A 21,793-nucleotide genomic window follows, 5' to 3' on the forward strand; every position below is an offset into this window, starting at 1 on the left:
TGGGATCTCGAGAGAAAAGTTTAGGTGCTAGTAGGGGCAAAAGTGGTAAAGAAGCTATCAATTTATTAGGAGGAAAATGGTTATCTATTTGTCCTGGAAACCCTACGAAGCTTATGGCAAAGCGGCAATGATGGCGTATGAGCCACTGTATATCTGTGAGAGAAAAGGGCAGAATAATTAAATCTGGTTCTTTCCCTAAACCTTCACAGACCTATTTCTTCCTTGGTGAACCATGAAGGCTAATGCATCTATCTCAGTGAGGAGTCTTGGAGCTCCGCCTACTGGCATGTGAAGCCACTTGAGAACCCCATGGTTCTGCCACAATGCCCCTACTACTGTGGGAGTGGAGTTAAAGATTAGAAGGTTTACCGGAGAGGAGGGGGAGAATCGAACAAAGTGCATGTCCTGGCGGGCCTGGTTAACCCTTTCCAGTGCCGAGGAGGCCTCGGGAGTTAACCTATGTTTTGACGAGGGCTGTTTGTTTCCTTTCAACAGGACAAACAGTGGTTGGAGGCAGCTTGTAGGCAGATAAAGATACTGCCTAAGCCAATTTAAATTTCCAAGAAAACTTTGTCAAGAAGCAAGAGTGAGGTTAGAAGGAAAAGTAACACTAGGTTTTAAGGGACGAATTTGTGTTAGAGAAATCTCTGAACCTAAGAAAGATATTGGAGGAATTAGCTCTATCTTCTCAGGAGCCACATTAAGGCCGCTTTTCTTTAATGCAGGAATGAGAAAATCATGTAGGGCACAGAGATCTGTATCTGATTTTCCCCATATTAATACATCATCCATGTAATGAAAAACATTAAGGCCCTTATGGATATATGGAAAAAGGGCAGATTTAACAGCCTCTTGACAAATTGTAGGACTATAGGCCATGCCTTGGGGCAGCACCACCCATTCAAATCTATCCCCAGGGCTGTCGTTATTAATAGAAGTTACAGAAAAGGCAAAACATTTACAATCTTGCGGATGCAAGGGGATAGAGAAAAAACAATCTTGTATATCAATAGCTATGATTGGAATTCCTGTGGGAATTGCAGAAGCAAGAGGCAAACCCCTTTGGGGGGAGCCCCAGACCTGCATGGTTTTATTAACCGCACGGAGATCTTGGAGGAGGCGCCATTTTCCTGAGCGCCTTTTAGCTTCCGAGATCAGACGAGATCGGGCGTGTTCAGGGTGATATGGCCGTAGACATGAGTGCTTTTTAATCACAAAGATAGGATTATTCCCTGGGCTTTGAGAATGACGAATGTGTCCCAAGGACAACTGCTCTTGCATGAGCTCCTTTAAAATTTCTAGCTTATCCCTAGGTAAAGGCCTCTGTTCTACCCAGACAGGCTTATTAGAAAGCCAGCCTAAGCGGGGAGTTTGGCTACGAACAGTGGCAGTTAGTATCGGGGGGTGCTGATTAGATCTGGTCTCGCAGGAGCGGGTGTTACGCTCTGCAGAGGCATCTGTGGATATCCTAACATCAAGACATTCCAGAAGATCCCTGCCCAGTAGGTTGGTGCTAATATCAGCTACCAGAGGGCAAAAGTGTCTGGTAGAACCTTCCGGGTCTTCCCACATGAGCGAATCTCGTGTGAGAAATGATTGGGTCACCCCTCCAACCCTGTGTATATTGGGTCCCGGGAGGAGTTCCCAATTTTGGGGAACCTCTGCTTGCCTTAAAATCGTCTTTTCTGCCCCCGTGTCAATCAAAAATTTAAAAGGAATATTGCCAATCCTTACTGTCATAGTAGGTTGACCACATTCTAAAACAGGAGTGGTCCACAAAATTTCAGGCCCTGAATTTGTACCATTCAGGGGCGTTCCATCTTTATGAAATTTGGACCAACACTCTTCCAGTGAAAACCCTTTTGACATCTGGGACAAATTGTCAGAGGTTTTTGGCTCCCTGACTGAAGGTGGGGTTGCCCTGACTGGAGGCGGGGTTGCCCTCACTGGAGGTGTGGTTGCCCTGACTGGAGGCGTGGTTGCAGCTTATCTGGACATTGGTTACACCAGTGCCCTTGGCGACCGCACTGAAAGCAGGCCCCATTTTGATTATGTGGGGTAAATGCATAAACCTGTGTCGTAGCAGGTGCCCTATAATTGCCTGATGTAAGTTCCTGTGTCGCTAAAATCCAATTATCAGGGTGTAGGTGTTTAAGACTAAGGCATGCCTGATGGAATTGTGGTATCATGCCATCCCAGACAATAGAACGCAGGAGGAAAGAGAGGATTTCAGGATTATAAACCTTTGTCTCTAAGGTTTGCCTCACCCTTGAGATGAAGTTCGCTAAGGATTCATCAGTGTTTTGGTGAAGAGAGATAATAGGGACTGAGTCCTCTACTGTGGTTGGGGTTAACCTTTCCCATGCTTGTGTTGCGTAGATGCATACCTGTTCAAGTTGGAAACTTGGCTTCTGCCTGCTGAGTTCCAGTTTCAAACTCTCCTACTCCAAACAATGCATCAAAATTCCATGCTATCTGTTTGTTACTATTTTCCTGCGATTGTCTAGAGCATTCATCGCGGAAGCATGCCTTCCATTGTAGATAGAGGGGGTCTGACAATGCAGCACAAACCAGGTCTTTCCAGTCCTGGGGTGTATTTAGATGCTTGTAAAAACTCCTTAAAGTTGACTTGTTCCATGGAGCTGTAATTCTGTCCTCCTTCACGGCTTGTCTGGGTTCTCTGAGCTCTTTGGAGGAGTATGGGTGCCACACCTGAGGGTTTTGTCTATTGGGGGCCACATTTACCGGGAAGGTGTGGACTTGGTCTGATGATGCGGGGGAAAGAGTTACAGAAGTGGAAGCTGCCGTAGTGGCTACAGGGGAAACTGAGCACGTATCTACGGGGACGGAGCTCTTGTAACAGACTGCAAAAGGTTTAAGGTCTCTAAACGCTGAAAACATATCCTTTAATTGCTGTATCTCCACCACAAGGTCTCTTAATGATGAGGTATCAGCAGGGGGAGGGGTCGAAGCGGATTCCACCTCAGGGTCTTTTAATGATGAGGTATCAGCAGGGGGAGGGGTCGAAACAGAAACCTCAGGGTCTTTTAATGATGAGGTATCAGCAGGAGGCAGGGTTAGAGAACCGGAAGCCTCAGGGGAAGCCGAAACTGTGGCAGCTGGGGGCGGGCTCAAAGGAGGAGCGTCCGAACATGTGTACATGTCTGTGGGGACGGAAGTTTTTGGACTAGCTGCTGATTGCTTAGGGCATCTAAGTCTTAAGCACATATGCTTTAACTCTCGTATTACAGCGACAAGGTCGCTTATCCTCATGGCAGACCACGTTGTACATATCTTGTAAGTGGCGATTATAGCTATGAGAACCCACGGTGTAGCGAAAATTAAAGTGTCTCTAAGAGTGAGAACCGGTCCCAGGAGAGAAGGAGATAATGTCTGGGACACCTCCTCATAAAACGAAAAACATCCCATGGTGGGGGAAACGCAGGGCCACAGAGTCAGGCGGCTGCCACTTACCTGTGTCTAGGTGGCTTTTCTGGACCTCAGGCTGGGCATGAGTGTGGGACACGTCCGGCGCCAGATGTTGTTGTGTGCCGCGAAAAAGAGAGAGAGGAGGTCCGGAGCGAAGAGGGAACACAAATCTTTATTTGCACTGGCACCTCAGAGTTGGGTGTGAGAGAAACAGGTTGGGCCACGTGGAGGTAGCGAAAATGGCTGCCTCATGCAGTAACCTTTCCTGCGTCTGAACACCGAAGTGAAGTGCTGACAAGAGAGCGAGGTGCGGAAGAAAAAGGGCTTTTATAGGAGTAGCTTTCACAAGAATGGGAAGGGGGAGGAGTAACCATAGCACTCCAGGATAGGATAATAACTCTCGTGAGAATGGGAGGGGGGAGGAGTAACCAAAGCACTCCAAATATCGCGGGGAAATAGACAATGCCCTGAGGGCACAACATGGAGGAACAGGCACTCCGAGAATGTCCCAACTCTCGCTGGAACTAGAAGTAGCCTGAGGGGACAACATGGCAGATGTGACTGCATCTGCACAATTTCCCAGCAGTAGAAGGTAAAAGGTCTGGCTTCTGTAATTGCTTCCCCTCAAAATATTCTTTTAAAAATATTTTATTTATTTACTTTAGTGAGAGAGACACAGAAAGATTACCTGTCTCTATGTTTATCATCTGTCATCTATATCTATCTATCAATTTGTTTTTCTATGTTCTGGCTATGGTGGTCCTGGAAATTGAACCTGAGATCTCTGAGTCTCAGGCATGAGAATCTTTTCCATAACCATTATACTATCTCCCTAGACCTCCAAGATAGTCTCAATCTTATAGTTAGTGTATTCTTTGCCTAAGACTTTATTTTCCAGTTTACCAATTTATATGAAAGAAGTGCATTGAAAAGTACCTTAAGCTTATTGAAAAAGAAAAATTCTGCCCCATCTACAGGGGGTCACTTCACAAGCAGCGAAGCAGAACTGCAGGTGTCTATCTTTCTCTCTGCCTCTCTGTCTTCTCCTCCTTTCACAATTTCTCTCTGTCTTATACAACAAAAACAACAACAAAAAGAAAGATTCTGTGGATAGATAGTAGATAAGTGCATTTTTTGCTATTATTAGTTTTTCAAAATTATTTTGCTTTTATTTATTCCTGAATGTCTACTGTATCCTGAAGGAGAAAACTACTTAGATGTGAGTTTGCTACTTTTTTATCTGCTAGGAGATTGTTTTTCTTCATCAGATAATTTGGAGGTTTTATTTTGTTTTTGTTTCTTTAGTATCCTGATTAAAGGATTAGAAAGCCCTTTGCTATGTTTGGGCCACTCATATCACTTTGAGTACAGAGGCACACACTAGGGACCCATAGTATGCATTGCTGAAAAAATTATAACAACAACAGCAATATCTGTCTCTGTAACTGTGTCAACTGTTCTTCACACTGTTCATGTCTGCTGTTTCTGTATAGTTCTCAGAATTAGCATATAGTGTGACAGCAGTGATAAGTTGTAGGCTGGGGGAATTGACTAGGTTGGAGTTGTCAATACTGAACAGGTGGGTTCAGAGTTTTAGAGAGGTGTTCACTTGGTTATCTGTTGTATGTGAAGCACTGTCCTTCTGTTATCTCCTTTATATATTGTTCTTACCCACTAGATTAACTTTGTTTTTCGACTTTGTATTTTCCAGATACAATTAGGAATCCAAAAATAGTTCTTTTATCCTGGAAGCTTGGAGTTTCGTACGAGCTGATAAATGTTCTATATATACATAAAGTGTTTTAGAGGAAGCATTACAAGAAGAAGTACAACTGGTCAGGGCAGAGAGACCTGTTATACAGAGGGACTTTTTTTTTTTTTTTCCTCTAGGGATATTGCTGGAGCTCGGTACCTGCACTAAGAATCTACTGCTCCTGGAGGCCTTTTTATGTCTTTGTTGCCCTTGTTTTATTGTTGTTGTGGTTGTTACTGATATTGTGGTTGGATAGAACAGAGAGATATTGAGAAAGGAGGGGAAGACAGAGAGGGGAGAGAAAGATAGATACCTGTAGACCTGCCTCACCGCCTGTGAAAGTGACTCCCTGCAGGTGGGGAGCTGGGGGCTGGAACCGGTATCCTTATGCCGGTCCTTAAGCTTCATGCCCTGTGCGCTTAACCGGCTGTACTACATCCAACCCCACTGCTCTTAATTAGGGAAGTTTTCCAGGTAAACAAGTAGTTTGTTTAGTATCACAAAAGAAGACTATCACAGTAAGAAAGACTATAAGATATTTTGAGGATTAATAATTTTGTTATAATTGGAAGTTGGGACACAAGCTGAGCCTGGTAACATAGTTGGAGGTCAGTTGCGAAGTATTTGTAGGTAGTAATATAGGGAAGGAGCTGGATAGCTTTAATAAGGGGGTGGCATGATCATATCTTTATAAATAATTCTGGGGACAGTATAAAGGGAAGGGGCTGTTGCCAGGGTGGGGGGCATGCAGAGACTAATGCGGTATATTTTCTTCTGTCTTTCAGCTTTTTCCTGTGCTTCTGGAGAGTATCTAGAAATGAAGAACCAGGTATGCAGTAAGTGTGGCGAAGGTACCTACTCCTTGGGCAGTGGCATCAAATTTGATGAATGGGATGAATTACCAGCTGGATTTTCCAACGTTGCAACGTTCATGGACACTGTGGTCAGCCCTTCTGACAGTAGGCCAGACGGCTGTAACAAGTAAGAATCCAAAGGATTCTTTGAATCATAACTGAATGCTCAGAGACGGGTATAGTCATTTGTTCCCAGAAAACAATTGAGGATTTTTTGGGTACTGTTAGGGATTATTGAAAAACAAATTATAGAGTCTGATCTTTTTGAGAGTGTTATTACAAATAATGTGACTGAATTTTCATTAGCTTTAAATAATTGTTCTTGGGCCAGCAAGGTAGCTCACCTAGAAAGGTGCCTGCTTCATCATATATGTGACTTAAATTCAAGCCTTGCCACACTGAGGGAGGTTGCAAAGTGATGGTTTCTTTCTGTCTATCCCTGTTTCTTTTTCTTTGTTTTTATGATTTATTTATTTATGTACTTTGATGGAGAGCTAGAGAGAGAGCGAGAGTGAAAGCAAAAGCGAGTGAGTGAGAGAGAGAGATATAGAGAGATAGCAGACAACTAGTTATATCTGGCTTATGGTGGTGCTGGGGATTGAACCTGGGACCTAAGAACTTCAGGCATGACAGTCTTCTGCATAACCACTATGCTGTTTTCCCAGTCTTCTCTGTCTCTCTTTCTATCAACAACAACAACAACAACCCAGAACAGTGAAGCCATGGTAATAATCAGTAATAATAGTAGATAATAGCAGTAAAAAATAACTTTAAGATGTAATAGATACTGTGTGTAAAAAATATCAGTAAAATATTAGTAGAACAATTTGTTTTCTAATAATATAACTACAGTCAAATCAGTGTTTTTTTTAACAAATATTTCCGTAATTATTTTTTAATAGATACTTTCATAGTTCTTTTTCTTTTTCAATGAAAGAACATGTAACCTTCATTTAGATACTTGATTATCTCCACTAAGAGGGAGTGGGTTAAATACCTATAGTGGAATGTTCTTTTGCTTAGTTACTACACACACACACACACACACACACACACACACACACACACATACACACTCACAGATAGACGCACACATGATAATTAGCTTCACCTATGTCAGTAGCTCAAGGAATGTTGAATTTTTTTAGTTAAAAACAAAAACAAAAAGAAAAAACCAAGCCATAATTATTCATTCATCTGTAACCCTTTCTATTCTCTTGTAACGACTGTAATATTTCCTTTCAAATGACCTTGTTTAGGAGAATTAAATTTTAGGCTTTTGCCTTTTAACAAGGATAGCTTCTCAGGAATTCAAATGTTTTACCTAGAGTTAAATATACTAGGAATTGTTTAGTTGTGTTAAAAGATGTGTTGTTATACTTCCTACCTCTTCCATCCCTCTTGCTGACTAGTTGCCAATTGACATTTTTTTTACTTTTCTGATAATGCACAGTAAGTATATAGGGTTGTGGCATGACAAATCATAAATGGGATTTTTCCTCACTTGTGTGCATACTGCGTGTGTGTGTGTGTGTGTGTGTGTGTGTGTGTGTGTGTGTGTGTGTATCTTTAGAGGAAGGTACAAGTAGGATGATGCAGCAGGCCTCAGAATTTTGTTTTGGTGAACTTAGATTTGCATTGACTGCAAGGATTATATACTTCAACCCCTAGCCAAGGATCTGGAGAGACACTGCATGAACTTGGAGCCCTTGTTTTTGGTTTTCTTTTTTCTTTTCTCATTCTCTGGACTGAAAATTAACAATTTATAAGTTACCCTAAGTACTTATCTGTGCTCCTCAGCTTAGTAAGATTACTGTTCTCTGCTTGGGTGTTGTCTCTCAATGCCTTAGTCTGGAAAGCATCCTGAATAATGGGCAGGAAGAGGAGAGGAAATGTTACCTAAGACTTTCCCAGTTCTCAAGGATCTCATGCCTGCATAGAGTGTTGTCAGTACTTGCAAATGCCTCATGTATTTTGTTTAATTTGATCAATTGTTAAAAGAGAATGAGCGGGCAGGGGTAGATAGCATAATGGTTATGCAAACAGATTCTCATGCCTGAGGCTCCAAAATCCCAGGTTCAATCCCCTGCACCACCACAATCCAGAGCTGAGCAGTGCTCTGGTAACAAAAAAAAAAAAAAAAAAGAGAATGAGCAAATACAGTCTCAGTTAGATAGTTACGTTTAGATGTGGAAGTTTCAGTCTTTCATTTAACTTTTTTTAAGCAAGGTCATTCCCCAAATCTTTCTTATATAGCCTATATAATCAAATTAAAAGTTAATTCTGAAGAATCCATATTAATTTGTGTTAGCATTCTGTTTTTCCCCTTATAATCAACTTAAGATTCATATCATATTCATGTTGGTTAACTTTTTTTTTTTATTGCCATCACTGTGGCTCAGTGCTATGCCATGAATACATAACTCCCTGCAGCCAAGATTTTTTCCCCTTTATTTATATTTTATTTATTCAACAGGACAGAGAGAAATTGAGGGGGGAGGAAGGAGAGAGAGGGAAAGATAAATACTTGCAGCACTACTTCACCACTTATGAAGTATCCCCCCTGTATGCAGGGAATGAGGGCTGAAACCTGGGTATGGTACTTTGTGATTTTAACCAGGTGTGCTACTGCCTGCCCCCCACCCATTGGTTAACTTTAAAAAATTAACTTAGGGTTAAATGTATAACCTACATTTTGTTCATCAATGTATTTTCTAATTTCCAGATTTTATTAGGTAAGTATTTTAATCAGATGGATACCCCTACTGTCTGCAGAAATCTGTGATATTTTATTTAGATCTCTTATAATTTATTTTCTCTTTAGGTTTTATTGAGGTAGTATTGTTTTATACTTCAATGATTTCAGGCGTATGGCATTGTAGCTCAAAATCTGGATTATACTATATTCTGTTTTCTATCAAAGGTCTAGTTGCCATCAACTTTACTTAGGCTTATTTGAAATGGACCTTTTATAAGACAAGTTCTTGGAATGTAGCAAGAAACTGTCTCCTGAATCACTTTCATATACATATATTTATAAATAGTGCTTCAAATATTGTTTGAGAAAATAATTTCACCTAGAATTCTAAAATTAGTGACCACATAGTGACTGGATTTTTTGGTCGAAAATAATTTCAGAGCAAGCTGCTCAATTGCATAAACATATCAAGATTTAAGAAGCTACATGCTATTAGACATAACCTTTTCCCCAATAAAGGAATTAGCCTTTGAGTTACAGTAATGTATCAGATCTACTTTACTTTTTTTTTTTTAGTGAAAGAACTTTTGTATCTGCACTGTACATACTTAAACAGAAGAGCTTTCTGAATGCTCATGAAAAATGTGCTTCTGGTTTTGTTTCTGCAGTTCTTCTTGGATCCCTCGTGGAAATTACATAGAGTCAAATCGTGATGACTGTACAGTGTCTTTGATCTATGCTGTGCATCTCAAGAAGTCAGGTTATGTCTTCTTTGAGTACCAGTATGTCGACAACAACATCTTCTTTGAGTTCTTTGTAAGGCCTTTTATATTTTGAATTTACTTTTTAAGGGATATTCATGTAAAGTTTATCTTATTTAGTTGTCCCCATACCTTTGTATTCCTCTTCATTTTTTTTTGTATTAACTAAGCCTTTTGATACTAGAACATGTTAATTTTTTTTCAAAATTTAATTTTCTCATTAATACTGCTTTTTTTAAAAACCCTCATCTGATAGTATAATACTTGGCCAATTCTTTTACTTTTAGTTGGATGAGCATATGGTGTAAACTTTTTGTGTGAAAAATATTTTCCTCAAGATTTAATTCTTTTATATCTACAGATGTCATTTTGTTAAATATATGACTTCACCAAGTTCAATTTTCATAAAAAATGTTTTCTTTTCTGCAACTTTGTATATTTGAATTAATTAAATATACTCATAGAAACATTTTAGAAGTAGAAATATCTACATGCTTATGGTTCTGTCATTTATTACAACCTAGAGGAATCAATGCATGGAATAGTTGTCTCTAATAAGATACTAAGGCGCTTTCTGAATAGATGATAAAATCATAATCAAGCAAAATAAACTGAAATCTAAAATGACAGCTATTTCGTATAAACTCTATCTAATCTAGTGAACACTTGTATTGACTTAAATACTTCAGAAGTTTTCAGATTGATTTCTTTTAAAAATTTATTCTAGTTTTATGACATATTTGTTTGTGGCAGTACTTTAATACTTACTTGTAAAGCCTCAGGCTGACTTCTACCAAAAAAATATAAATAAGAGAGAAAAAGTGTGGGTTGTACAAATGTCTTGCAAAATATTTTGGGAAATAAATAACACACATTTCAGGAAAAAGTACTCAAAATTCTAAAACAAATTTGCATTGCTCTCTAGAATGAAAATTTCTTAATCAAATGTTTGCTAGGAGGAGACTTTTTTTTTAATGAAAGGATAGCCTTGGATTTCAAGTAAGTGCTTCAGTTGGTGGTCCCACCTTTGTAATTGGTAGCTGCATGTCATTGGACAATTAAGTTAACTTTATGACCCTCAGCATCCCCTTTTGTAAAGTGCACTGTAAAGTGTTTGTAAGAAGCTTCTAAGGAAGCTTTTAGCTTGAGTATTCTTTGAGGTAAGATGTTAAGCAACTTTCACAGAGATTTGGTTTTAAAGCTACACTTTATTTGTGCAACACTACAGTGAGTGATTTCTTAATCTGTGGTATTCTTTTGCAATAGGAGTTTGATAGTTTACTAAAAATAAACAAAATTATAAAGCAAAATAATTACATAATTGTTAGAATAAACAGTTTTTCATTCTTGAGTAAGTCTTTTGAGAGCTATCGTTACTTCCTTTTTTTTTTTTTATTTAAGAAAGGAGACATTAACAAAACCATAGGATAAGAGGGGTACAGTTCCACATGATTCCCACCACCTGAACTTCATATCCCATCCCCTCCCCTGATAGCTTTCCCATTCTCTATCCCTCTGGGAGTATGGACCCAGGGTCCATTGTGGATTGCAGAAGGTGGGAGGTCTGGCTTCTGTAATTGCTTCCCCGATGAACATGGGCATTGACTGGTCGATCCATACTCCCAGTCTGCCTGTCTCTTTCCCTAGTAGGGTGAGTCTCTGGGGAAGTGGAGCTCCAGTACACATTGGTGGGGTTGTCTGTCCAGGGAAGTGTCCGCATTGTGCTGGCATCTGGAACCTGGTGGCTGAAAAGAGAGTTAACATACAAAGCCAAATAAATTGTTGAATGACCATGGACTTAAAGACTGGAATAGTGCAGATGAAGTGTTGGGAGGTATTTCTTGGCAGGCTCTTGTGTACTTCAGCTTTCACGTATATATTTTTCCCTAGCTTATGGGCACGTGTGAACATATGCTCTATCTCAGGGGACCTGGACTATATCTAGATTTGGGGACTTTATTGGGGAGTGGAACACCTGGAATGGAATTAGAGAATACTATGAAAGGAAAGGTCTCACCTGAGTGATGAACCCGAAGGGTTGTCATTCCACACCTGAAGTCTCTTGACACAGTCTAAAGTGAAGCATGCTGGGGTGGCACTCGTTGCATTGATTGGGTTGCGATCCGCAGATGCAATATTATTTTATTTGAATTGAGAGAAGCATGCGGGAAAGTGGGCCCCACCCTAAGGTTCCAGGACTGGGGGAAATATAGGCTCTGTAGTGGAAATGTGAGGTTCCTGCTGTCTTAGGGTTCAAGAAGACAATGGATAGTTATTATTATCATCACATTATTTGGTGATTGGGTTAATTTTGACAAGTCCCTTTGTTAGGGTTTGGGGTATAATACCCATCATCTTGTATATAGCTGTACTACCAGTTGCTTCTGTTCTCCCTGGTCTAGGCTTTTGAGAGAGTCAACATATCAAAGATAGCCTATGTATTAAAAAGACTCAGTCTGTATTTTAAGAAGTTCTAGACATATGATCAATTTTTCCCCTCTCATATTAATTGAATAGTGGTTTATATGTCTACACTTTAATAGAAGTGTACATAAACCCCATTCCCACCACCAAAAGACTGTGTCCCAGTCATTACTTCCTTTTAATGATATGTTTGCTATTATAGCTACAGACTAAAAAGGGATGGCAAATTCATGTTTCCTATTTTATTGATTTTTTCTCAGCTCTCAGGGTAGAAATTTAAAGCCATAAAGCATTTATATTTAGAACTAAGTGGAACTTTCATTCTTCTATTTTTTATAAAGATGATGAAACTGGAACCTTTAGGGGATAAGTAACTGGAACAAAGCTTTAATTTTATTAGGTGCTTTTACAATGAATAACAACTCAGGTATCCTGAATGTCAGGAAATTGACTGATTATAGCTAGAAAACAAAAGGTTTTAGCTTATCCAAACACTGACCACCAACAGATATATTCACCTAAAAATAGCTTTACGTGTGCATTAAAATAGGCAATATGTTTTATAATACATATGCATGACAAATGATCAAAGTACTCCTAGCCTGTGGAAAATAGAGAAATATTACACAAATACAAACTACTGTATTTTACTGTCAACTGTAAACCACTAATTCTCCTAATAAAGGAAAAAAGAAAGGAGAGACAGAAACACACATACACACACACACACACACATACTCTCTCTCTCTCTCAGCTAACATTGGTATTTGGATATGTTTTTCTGTCGAAGTCTTCAGGAATTTTGTCTTTTGGAGAACATTTTAAATTATGAGCTAGTCAGAGGTATGAACAAAGTGGCAAAATGGTTTAGAGAAGAAAGAAATGGCTACTGGGCCAGTGAGATGGCTCACTTAGATAGTGTACTGCTTTGCTATGTGCTCAACCCAGATTTGAGCTCTCCACCACTTGCAAGGAAGCTTTGATGCTGTGATCTCTGTCACTCTGTGGCTATCTAAAATAAAGAAGAAAAAAGGAAAGAATGAAGAAAGGGGGAGAGGAAAATAACCACTTTTATAGAAAGTCTAAGTGTATAAATGATAGATCTTATTTTTTAAATTATTTATTTATTTATTTTTATTTAAGAAAGAAGACATTAACAAAACCATAGAATAAGAGGGGTACAATTCTGCACAATTCCCAAAACCCAATCTACACATCCCACCCCCTCCCCTGATAGCCTTCCCACTCTCTATCTCTCTGGGAGTATGGATCCAGGGTCGTTGTGGGTTGCAGAGGGTGGAAGGTCTGGCTTCTGTAATTGCTTCCCCGCTGAACATGGGCGTTGACTGGTCGATCCATATTCCCAATCTGTCTCTCTCTTTCCCTAGTAGGGTGGGGCTCTAAGGAAGTGGAGCTCTAGTACACATTGATGGGGTCGTTTGTCCAGGGAAGTCTGGTCAGCATCCTGCTGGCATCCGGAACCTGGTGGCTGAAAAGAGAGTTAACATACAAAGCCAAACAAATTGTTGAACAATCATGGACCTAAAGACTGTAATAGTGCAGATGAAGTGTTGGGGGTATTCCCTGCATGCTCTTGTGTACTTCTGCTTTCAGGTATATGTTTTTCCCCCTAGTTTATGGGCACGGGTGAACCTATGCTCTATCTCAGGGGACCTGGACTATATCTTTTATCAGTGACAATGTTGATTTACAAAATCAGGGGTATAATTCTGTACCATTGCCATCACCAGAGTTTTATATCCTCACTACCTCCACTGAAATCTATAGTAGTTCTCTCAAGGATGCAGATATGGATTGACTATTATTTCTGTATCTATCTATCTATCTATCTATCTATCTATCTATCTATATGTATGTATTTGTCCTTTTTTTCCCTAAGGTCATGCCTTTTCTTCTTTCTAAGTCACAACTATACCTTTTACTATTTCTGAATGTCCTTCCTTTTTTCCTGTTTTCTCTCCATGTTCTGATGAAGTTAAACTCCCTCTGGTTATCTTCCTCTATCATTTTTTCCCCTCTGGGAGTATGAACTAAAATTCTTTTTGGGGTACAAAAGGTGGGAGTTCTGGCTTTTGTAATTGCTTCTCTGCTGGACATGTATGTTAGCAGGTCAATCCATATCTCCAGCCTGTTTGTGCTTCTCCCTAGTCGGGTAGGAGTCTGGAAAGGTGAAGTTCCAGGATGACACTGGTGAGGTTGTCTGCCCAGGGAAGTCAGGATAGAATCATGATAGCATCTACAACTTGGTGGCTAAAAGGCAGTGAGATATAAAGCAGGACAAAATGATTAATGAACAGGACCTAAAACGAAGGAATCAAGGAGATGAGAATAGGGATCTTAGGGTGGAAAGAATCAGTGTATTTTAGGTATGTTCCTAGGCACCCATGACTTGCATAGTTTTTGCTTGAGTTTGATAGCTAACATGAAGTTCGACAAAAATACTGCCTGGGAAAATGGTGTTAGAGTTGAGAACAGAAATACAAAGCTGGATTAGGGTAGAGAGTAGTTCCCAAACATGAAGAAAATCTATGAATAAAATTATCTGTTTACCCCATCCACCCGTCCCAGGGCCCATATATATTTATATTTAGCACAGGAGCTTATCTAACCTCTGAGTCCCTGTTGGTCTGGGCTCACATGCAGTTCATGATCACAGCTGGGAACATTCTAGGCTGCACTCATTTCAGGACCAGTTTTCCTCCAACGGCCTGGTAGGATGACCCAGCCTCCCTTTGGAAAATGGGTTAGTGCCTACCATTGCTACTTTATAGGGAGGGACAAGTTCCTGGAGTGACCCATGAGAAGGATTATGATAACATCCGTGATGGAAGTGACCTGTAATGGTGGAGAGAAGGATCTATCAGAGGTCTAGGTGATCTAATTTTAATTCTGCTCTGTTGCTGACTCTTTTGCGTTATTTTAATAGTGGCCTATTTTATGTCTCTATATTCCAGGTTTTTAAGATCTGAAAAATTAGTTTTCCAGTCACTAGATACTGTAATAATTAGAAGGTACTAAGTGTTTGGTACTGAAGCTATTAATCACAGTCATTTGAATTGATTTGGCAAATGGTTGACATTTATACCAAATACAACTTGGGGGCTTTGACTTCCACTGTGGTTTCTTATGCATTTGGATTAAGCCCTGGGACACTGAAACTGAAGCAGGCATCATTTACTTATAAATTAAGTTTTGTTGCCTCCAGTATTTTAAAATGCATGTTTATTTTATACAAAAAGTCAATTTATATATTTCCTGGTGAATGTAAGCTTTTACATTTTTTTTGGTAAGATGAGCAGAATTTCTAAATGATTTTTTTCTGTTTTTTTTTTTTTCTGAATTTCTACTATTTATTGCTCTCTTCTTTCCTTCCCTCTACCCTTCCCACCTTCCTAATTCTTAGTGGATTAGTTTTTATATTGCAATAATGGTGGTTTAGTTAGAACTGCTCATTCATATGCAGAGATCTTGACATGTTTATTTTTTGAAAATTACTCATGGGCATTGTTTAGTACATATTGAAAGAAAGAGCAGAGTTTTTGCAACCTATCCTGTGGAGAGTAACAAATTTAATTAAAACCACTGTTGAAGAAGGTTTACTAGGACCCTTGTGTTTAATATTCAGATTCAAAATGATCAGTGCCAGGAGATGGACACCACCGCAGACAAGTGGGTAAAGCTCACGGACAATGGAGAATGGGGCTCTCATTCTGTAAGTCTTTCTTTGTTTATCTCTTTTCTTTCCTTTCCTTTTTCTATTTTATTCTTTTTCTCACTCCCCTATTTTGGATTGAGACAGAGAAATTAAGAGGTGGGGGCAAAGAGAGAAGGGGGAGGGGTGAGAGTGAGAGAAAGATCTGTAGAATAGCTTTTCTGCTTATGAAGCTTCCCTCCTACAGGTGAGGACCAGTGGCTTGAACCTGGGTCCTTGCACACTGTAATGTGTGCACTCAATCTGGTGTGCTACCACTTGGCCTCTTGTTCCTCTCTTTTCCAACCATCCCCATTCTTGTTCTTCTGTTCCTTAACCTGCATTTTTTTTTTTCTATTTTAAGAAAAGAAAGTGAACTCACTAATTTGGAAAATTTACAGTTAAGGAAGAAAATTATTTTTATGTTTCATGGACTCTAGCTCTTTCTAGGTATTTTCTTCCTATGTATCTCTTTCTTTTCATAGATACCTTCCCTTTCTCATGTTCCAGCTTTCTTTCTATGATGACATAAACAAGAAATATGGGAACTTCAGCAGAGTTCAGATCTGAATTTGTTGGTTTCAAAGTAATAATGTTTCATTATACTGTACTGGAAAGTATAAAAAAAGATTAGCTTATAGGGATGATTGGAAGTAGTAAGTATGGGGGTGCACGGGTGGGAACTTAGCCAGTTGCCTGGGCCCTGTGATTAGACACATCCCAGATTGGAGAGAGAATAACCACAGCCAGTCACGATACAGATGATCAAAAGAAAAGAGGTCAGGTGGGACACACAGCATATCCTGAGTTGGGACAGTGTCAAGTTGCGCCCATCTATCCCAAGCTTCCAGAAGTATTTACTTGTAAAATTATGCATTACATCAAAAAGGAATGAGGAAGATTAATGATCTTTTTAAAAATAAAATATACATTAGGAATAAATGTTAAGATACAAGTATACATCACTAAGATAAAGATTAGAATACATTTCTAAGGGGGAAAAAACATCAGGGTAAGGGTGCTTACCCTTGTCTGAATGTCATTATAATGTCAATATAATGTCATTATATTAGGTACATTCAACTGATGCCATAAGATGTTGAGTTTATTCCAGTTATCCCATGCATAAACTGCAGACCCTCAGAGCTGCAGCCAGACATCAGATTATGGGTGCCTCACATGTGGCAATACAGCCTTCTTTCTTAGCCTGGGGGACAAGAAAAATCTCAGGCTTTATGTATAATTTGCAAAAATAGATGCAAGGATAACTATCAGTAGTATTTTCAGGGACAAGTATTAAGAAGTCTGGGATCAGAAACTTCAACAGTAAGACTTATCTTGACTTGAGTGATTTGTATTTTTCTTCACAGGTAATGCTGAAATCAGGCACAAATATATTATACTGGAGAACTACAGGCATCCTTATGGGATCTAAGGTGGTCAAGCCAGTGTTGGTAAAAAATATCACAATTGAAGGTAATTCATAGAAATCTGTTTTAGTAATTACCTATCGTAGTTAGTACTGAGTTAAAATACTGATTGAATTGTTGGTGTAGCTGAGTCAAGAGCAATTGAGTTAGGAAGGAAAAAAGAGTTAGGCTTCAGTCATAAAACTACACAGGGTCTAGCAGCCTGGTTTTATTTCTGTCATTTTGCTTGAGTTTTCTCCCTCTTCCCTGCTTCCTGCTTCCCTCTTTACTGCCTTCTCTCTCTCATATGCATAAACTGAATTACTTATCTATGTGAAAAAGTAAAATTGATAACAACTTTATGTATCTTTGAATAAAACAAAAGAATATTTATTGATAAGAGTCAACTAACCATTTAAGAAATTCCATTGTTCCAAGTATAGAGTTTACCCAGATTACTGCTATGTTCATAAAAATAATAAGATAAATATCCTTGTCTCCTAAACCTCTTATACTTCTCTGGACCTTTTCCCTTACCTAAGATAGGGAAAACCCTGGCTTAGTTCATTCTCAATTAGGACTACTTTTAATTAAAGCAGTGATTCTCCTTTGCTAGTTTGGTTTGTATTTTAATATTTTCCAAGTGTGCTTATTCCTGTGACATAACCCATTAGTTATAGAGGCCTCTGCTGGCAAAAACTGGTATTACAAACCAGAAAAAAGGGAACACGGAACTCTGGTGTTGGGAACTGTGTGGAATTGTATGAACCTCTCTCATTTTGCAATCTAGTTAATCATTATTAAATCACTAATAAAATTTAAAAAAACCCTCAAACCCTTTAAGGGTTTGTTCAGTTTTATCCTTGATTTAGTAAGTAGTGGGAGTAAAAAAGAAAATACTCCCAGAGGGATAAAGAATAGGGAAGTTATCAAGGGAGGGGATTGGATACGGAGCTCTGGTGGAGGAAATTGTGTGGAAATGTACCCCTCTTACCCTATAGTCATGTCAATATTTCCATTTTATAAATAAAAATTTAAAAAATAGGTAGCCACAAACATCAGAGAAGGGTGGATTTATAGACTTGGAGGGATCTTAGAGTCTATCCCACTTCTGAGTTAGTGGAGGTGTTTGACAATGTCTATGCCTATCAAATATTATTCTCTTGTTTAAGTGCTTGCTCTACTATTATGTTTAATTCAGTGTCTTATAACTATTCCTAGCACACCGTAGGCCCTTCCTTGGTGTTGATTAATAAGATGAAGAGCTTACTGTTAATATCTCTCTCTCTCACTTCTGGGTTGAAGCACCAGGAAGGATGACTTGTTAATGTTACTGAATCCTCCCCTGAATGCTCTGTTCCTCATCACCACACAGGTGTGGCATATACATCAGAGTGCTTTCCATGTAAACCAGGCACCTTCAGTAATAAACCAGGGTCATTCAACTGCCAAATTTGTCCCAGAAACACTTATTCTGAGAAGGGTGCAAAAGAATGCATCAAGTGTGCAGAGGACTCCCATTTTTCAGGTTAGATGAGTTTACCTAGTTTATTCTTCTTGTTCTTTTCTTTCTCAACTTATATTTATCCTGCGTATAGTCAGAAACCACACAGTATATGAAGGGAACAGTGGGTCAGAAACCAAAGTGTTAAGGGGAACCAATGTGAAGTGGATAAATGGGATTTAAATCTTTCTGCATGACTTTTCCTTTCACATTTTTAAAAAAGTTTCATATTTTATGAATAACAGCTTTGGATAGGTCTATGCTAATTTAAAACAATTTGTGTTGCACTTTCGTATTATTATTGTCATAGAGATATAACTGTAGACTTTATGTTTATTCCAAATTTACAATGTTTAGTGATAGTGTCTTTTGATAAAAAAAAATCTTGTGTTTCAAGTATATAGAAATATCTATTATACTAGATAAAATATACGTAGGCTTTTTTCCCCTTTCTTCTTTTTCTGGGGCTTTATATGCCTGTGCAACTTCACTGTTGTTTGTAGTCTATTTCTTCTTTTCTCTTTCAGTATCAGATAGAGTCAGAGACTGGAGAGTTGAGGGAGAGATGAGAAGACACAGAGAGGAGAGAGAGACACCACTGCACTGTTTATATGCTTCTCTGTGCTTGGTGCTCTTGTGTAGTGCTCAGGGACTGCTTGAGCCTGAGTCTGCATATGGTCAGTCTTGTTTTCTGTCATGTATGTGATCCATCTCCTGTTTTAGCTTTGTGTTTATAGGACTATTTTTATTTATGCCTTCTTTTAGAGTCAGAATAGAAACAACTCATTTCTGAAATGCACTTTTTTTTTTTCTGTTGCAGAGGAAGGATCCAGTGAGTGTATGAAGCGCCCTGCCTGTAACACAAAGGACTATTTCCAGATCCACACTCCATGTGATGAAGAGGGAAAGGTATTCTCAGTGTTCAATGAAGACTGTTGCTATTTACCCCACCATCTACCCAATTTAGGAAGATTAATTTGCTTATAAAAGTGCTAAGTGAGCTGATTTCTAGTAGAGAAGTGGTACTGAGGAAATCTAAGGTGGTACCAACCTGGGGCCATTGGGGCCTCAGGCATGCAGGTGTGTTGCATAAACAGCTTTGCTGTTTTCCAGGTTCTCCTGGTCTAGATTTTTCAATCTAATTCTTTCTTTCTTTTTCTTCCCCCCCCCTTTATTGGGGGATTAATGTTTTGCATTTGACAGTAAATACAATAGTTTGTACATGCATAACATTTCTCAGTTTTCCACATAACAATACAACCTCCACTAGGTCCTCTGTCATCATAATCTGATTATTTCTGATGTGAGAAAAAATTTCCTACCTCCCACCTTTTTTTTTTAATCTATAATAAGTGGAGACAATATTAATCCCTATAGCTGCTATGAGAATATATGAGCTCTATACTATATGGTTCCTAGATTGGCATATAGTGAATACACAGTAATCAGCTATTGATGTTTCTGTAGTTAAGATTTTTTTTCAGAAGTAATACCAGAGGGAGGACATTAAATGTGTACTGTGACTCATGGAATGGAAACATCCTGTTACACTTCTCTAATATTTGGTTACTCAGTAGGTTTGTCAGTAAAAGGTGGGCATCCATAGGCTAATTTAGTTATTGAATTTAGAAAATGGGTAATTGAATTTGGAAAATGCAAAGTAATTACCATATAAAAGGCACTTAGGCAGAGGTAAAATGTACACATGAGCTCTGCAGTTGACTTGCTGTTCTCTTAGTTCTCTTAATTAAATAATTAGTCTGTATTTGCATATGCCAGGAGGAGAATCCGAAGTTAAGGTTACCACAGTGCACCATTCTTTTTGTGTGTTTGAATCTTTAAAATACTGCCATTTGTTTTCTTGACCTGGTGTGGAAAATACATAGCGATACTGCTATTACATTCTTTTTTTTTTTAATTTTTGTATCTTTAGGTTCTAATTTATATTTTCGAAATTTATTTGAATATTAATCTTACCTCTAGTCAAGTTTTTTTTTTTAAATAAATGAAATTTAGCTTTCGAATGCTATGATATACATTCTGGCCTTTAGAGAAGAGCAAGGACTTACTGATTCAGAATAATACAAGGCAGGACTGTTTAAATTAGTAGAAACTTTCAATGATAAGAAGTAGAAGATTACTTACAGTGTTGGTGATGAAACTCAGGCTCTCTAGCATATGGGTTATCACCAAGTGACCTACCCTAGAGAGCGAGAGTGAGAGCGAGAGCGAGAGTGAGAGCGAGAGCGGACCGGCGTAAGGATCCCGGTTCGAGCCCCGGCTCCCCACCTGCAGGGGAGTCGCTTCACAGGCGGTGAAGCAGGTCTGCAGGTGTCTATCTTTCTCTCCCCCTCTCTCTGTCTTCCCCTCCTCTCTCCATTTCTCTCTGTCCTATCCAACAACAAAGCAACATCAACGATGGCAATAATGACCGCAACGAGGCTGCAACAACTAGGGCAACAAAAAGGGGGAAAAATGGCCTCCAGGAGCGGTGGATTCATGGTGCAGGCACCGAGCCCAGCAATAACCCTGGAGGAAAAAAAAAAAAAAAAAAAAAAAAAAGAAAAAGAGAGCGAGAGCGAGAGCTAAGTATCTCTCCAACATCCACCGAGTTTGTATAGCTCCCCTGTTGTGTAGAGGATGAGATCCAGAGCCTCATAGTTGTGAGGTGGGTAAGCTTATCACTGCAGCCTCCCGACCCCACAGCTAACTTTTAATCAGGACAGTAACTCAGACTAATATCTCTTAAATGAGAAAGTGTTATGTAGTATATTTTTAATGAGTCTCATTCAGTAACAGACCTTTCTAAAAATATTGGGTTTTTTTTTTCTATTTTTAAAACTTGTTTATGACCATCATATACCAGGAACCCAGACAACTATTATGGGGTGATGAGAGGTTCTACCTATGTGCCAAAAACTATACAGCATGCCATCAACTCCCCTAGTGAAGTGGAAAAATTTCTTTTATTTCATGAGAGAGTGAGGGAATAGGAGCAGAGTGATGAGAATACAGGTCTTGTGTAAGTAGTGAAAGGGTTATTATACAAAGGCTCTCCACTTTCTAGTATAGAACTCTAATTGTGAGTCACCACTGTTTTGATTGTGCAAAGTAAGAGATTTTTAAAAAACATTTTTTTTAGACAGTCAGAGAGAGAGAGAAAGAGTAAGATGTCACAGCACCGAAGTTTCTCCAATGTGGTGGGGGCCAGGCTCAATACTGGGTTGCACACAAGGCAAAGCAGTGTAC

At 39.0% G+C, this 21,793-nt stretch overlaps 1 protein-coding gene across 4 annotated transcripts in view; it reads left to right on the plus strand.

The window, feature by feature from the left end:
• ELAPOR2 (endosome-lysosome associated apoptosis and autophagy regulator family member 2) overlaps positions 1-21,793 on the plus strand; it is a 222,930-nt gene that overhangs the window by 121,449 nt on the left and 79,688 nt on the right. For 2 of the 4 annotated variants that reach the window (XM_060196310.1, XM_007537720.3), the window contains exons 3-8: positions 5,968-6,163; positions 9,403-9,550; positions 15,566-15,652; positions 17,002-17,107; positions 18,416-18,568; positions 19,365-19,453. In XM_060196310.1, coding sequence (XP_060052293.1) covers positions 6,000-6,163; positions 9,403-9,550; positions 15,566-15,652; positions 17,002-17,107; positions 18,416-18,568; positions 19,365-19,453 — 747 coding nt within the window. In that variant the 5' untranslated portion in view covers positions 5,968-5,999. Of the gene's footprint in view, positions 1-5,967; positions 6,164-9,402; positions 9,551-15,565; positions 15,653-16,121; positions 16,218-17,001; positions 17,108-18,415; positions 18,569-19,364; positions 19,454-21,793 lie in introns of those variants that run through there. The other 2 variants (XM_060196308.1, XM_060196309.1) reach the window with 2 other exon arrangements.

This window comes from Erinaceus europaeus, chromosome 8 (genome assembly GCF_950295315.1).
Source record: "Erinaceus europaeus chromosome 8, mEriEur2.1, whole genome shotgun sequence".
In the NCBI taxonomy this organism is placed as follows: Eukaryota; Metazoa; Chordata; class Mammalia; order Eulipotyphla; family Erinaceidae; genus Erinaceus; species Erinaceus europaeus.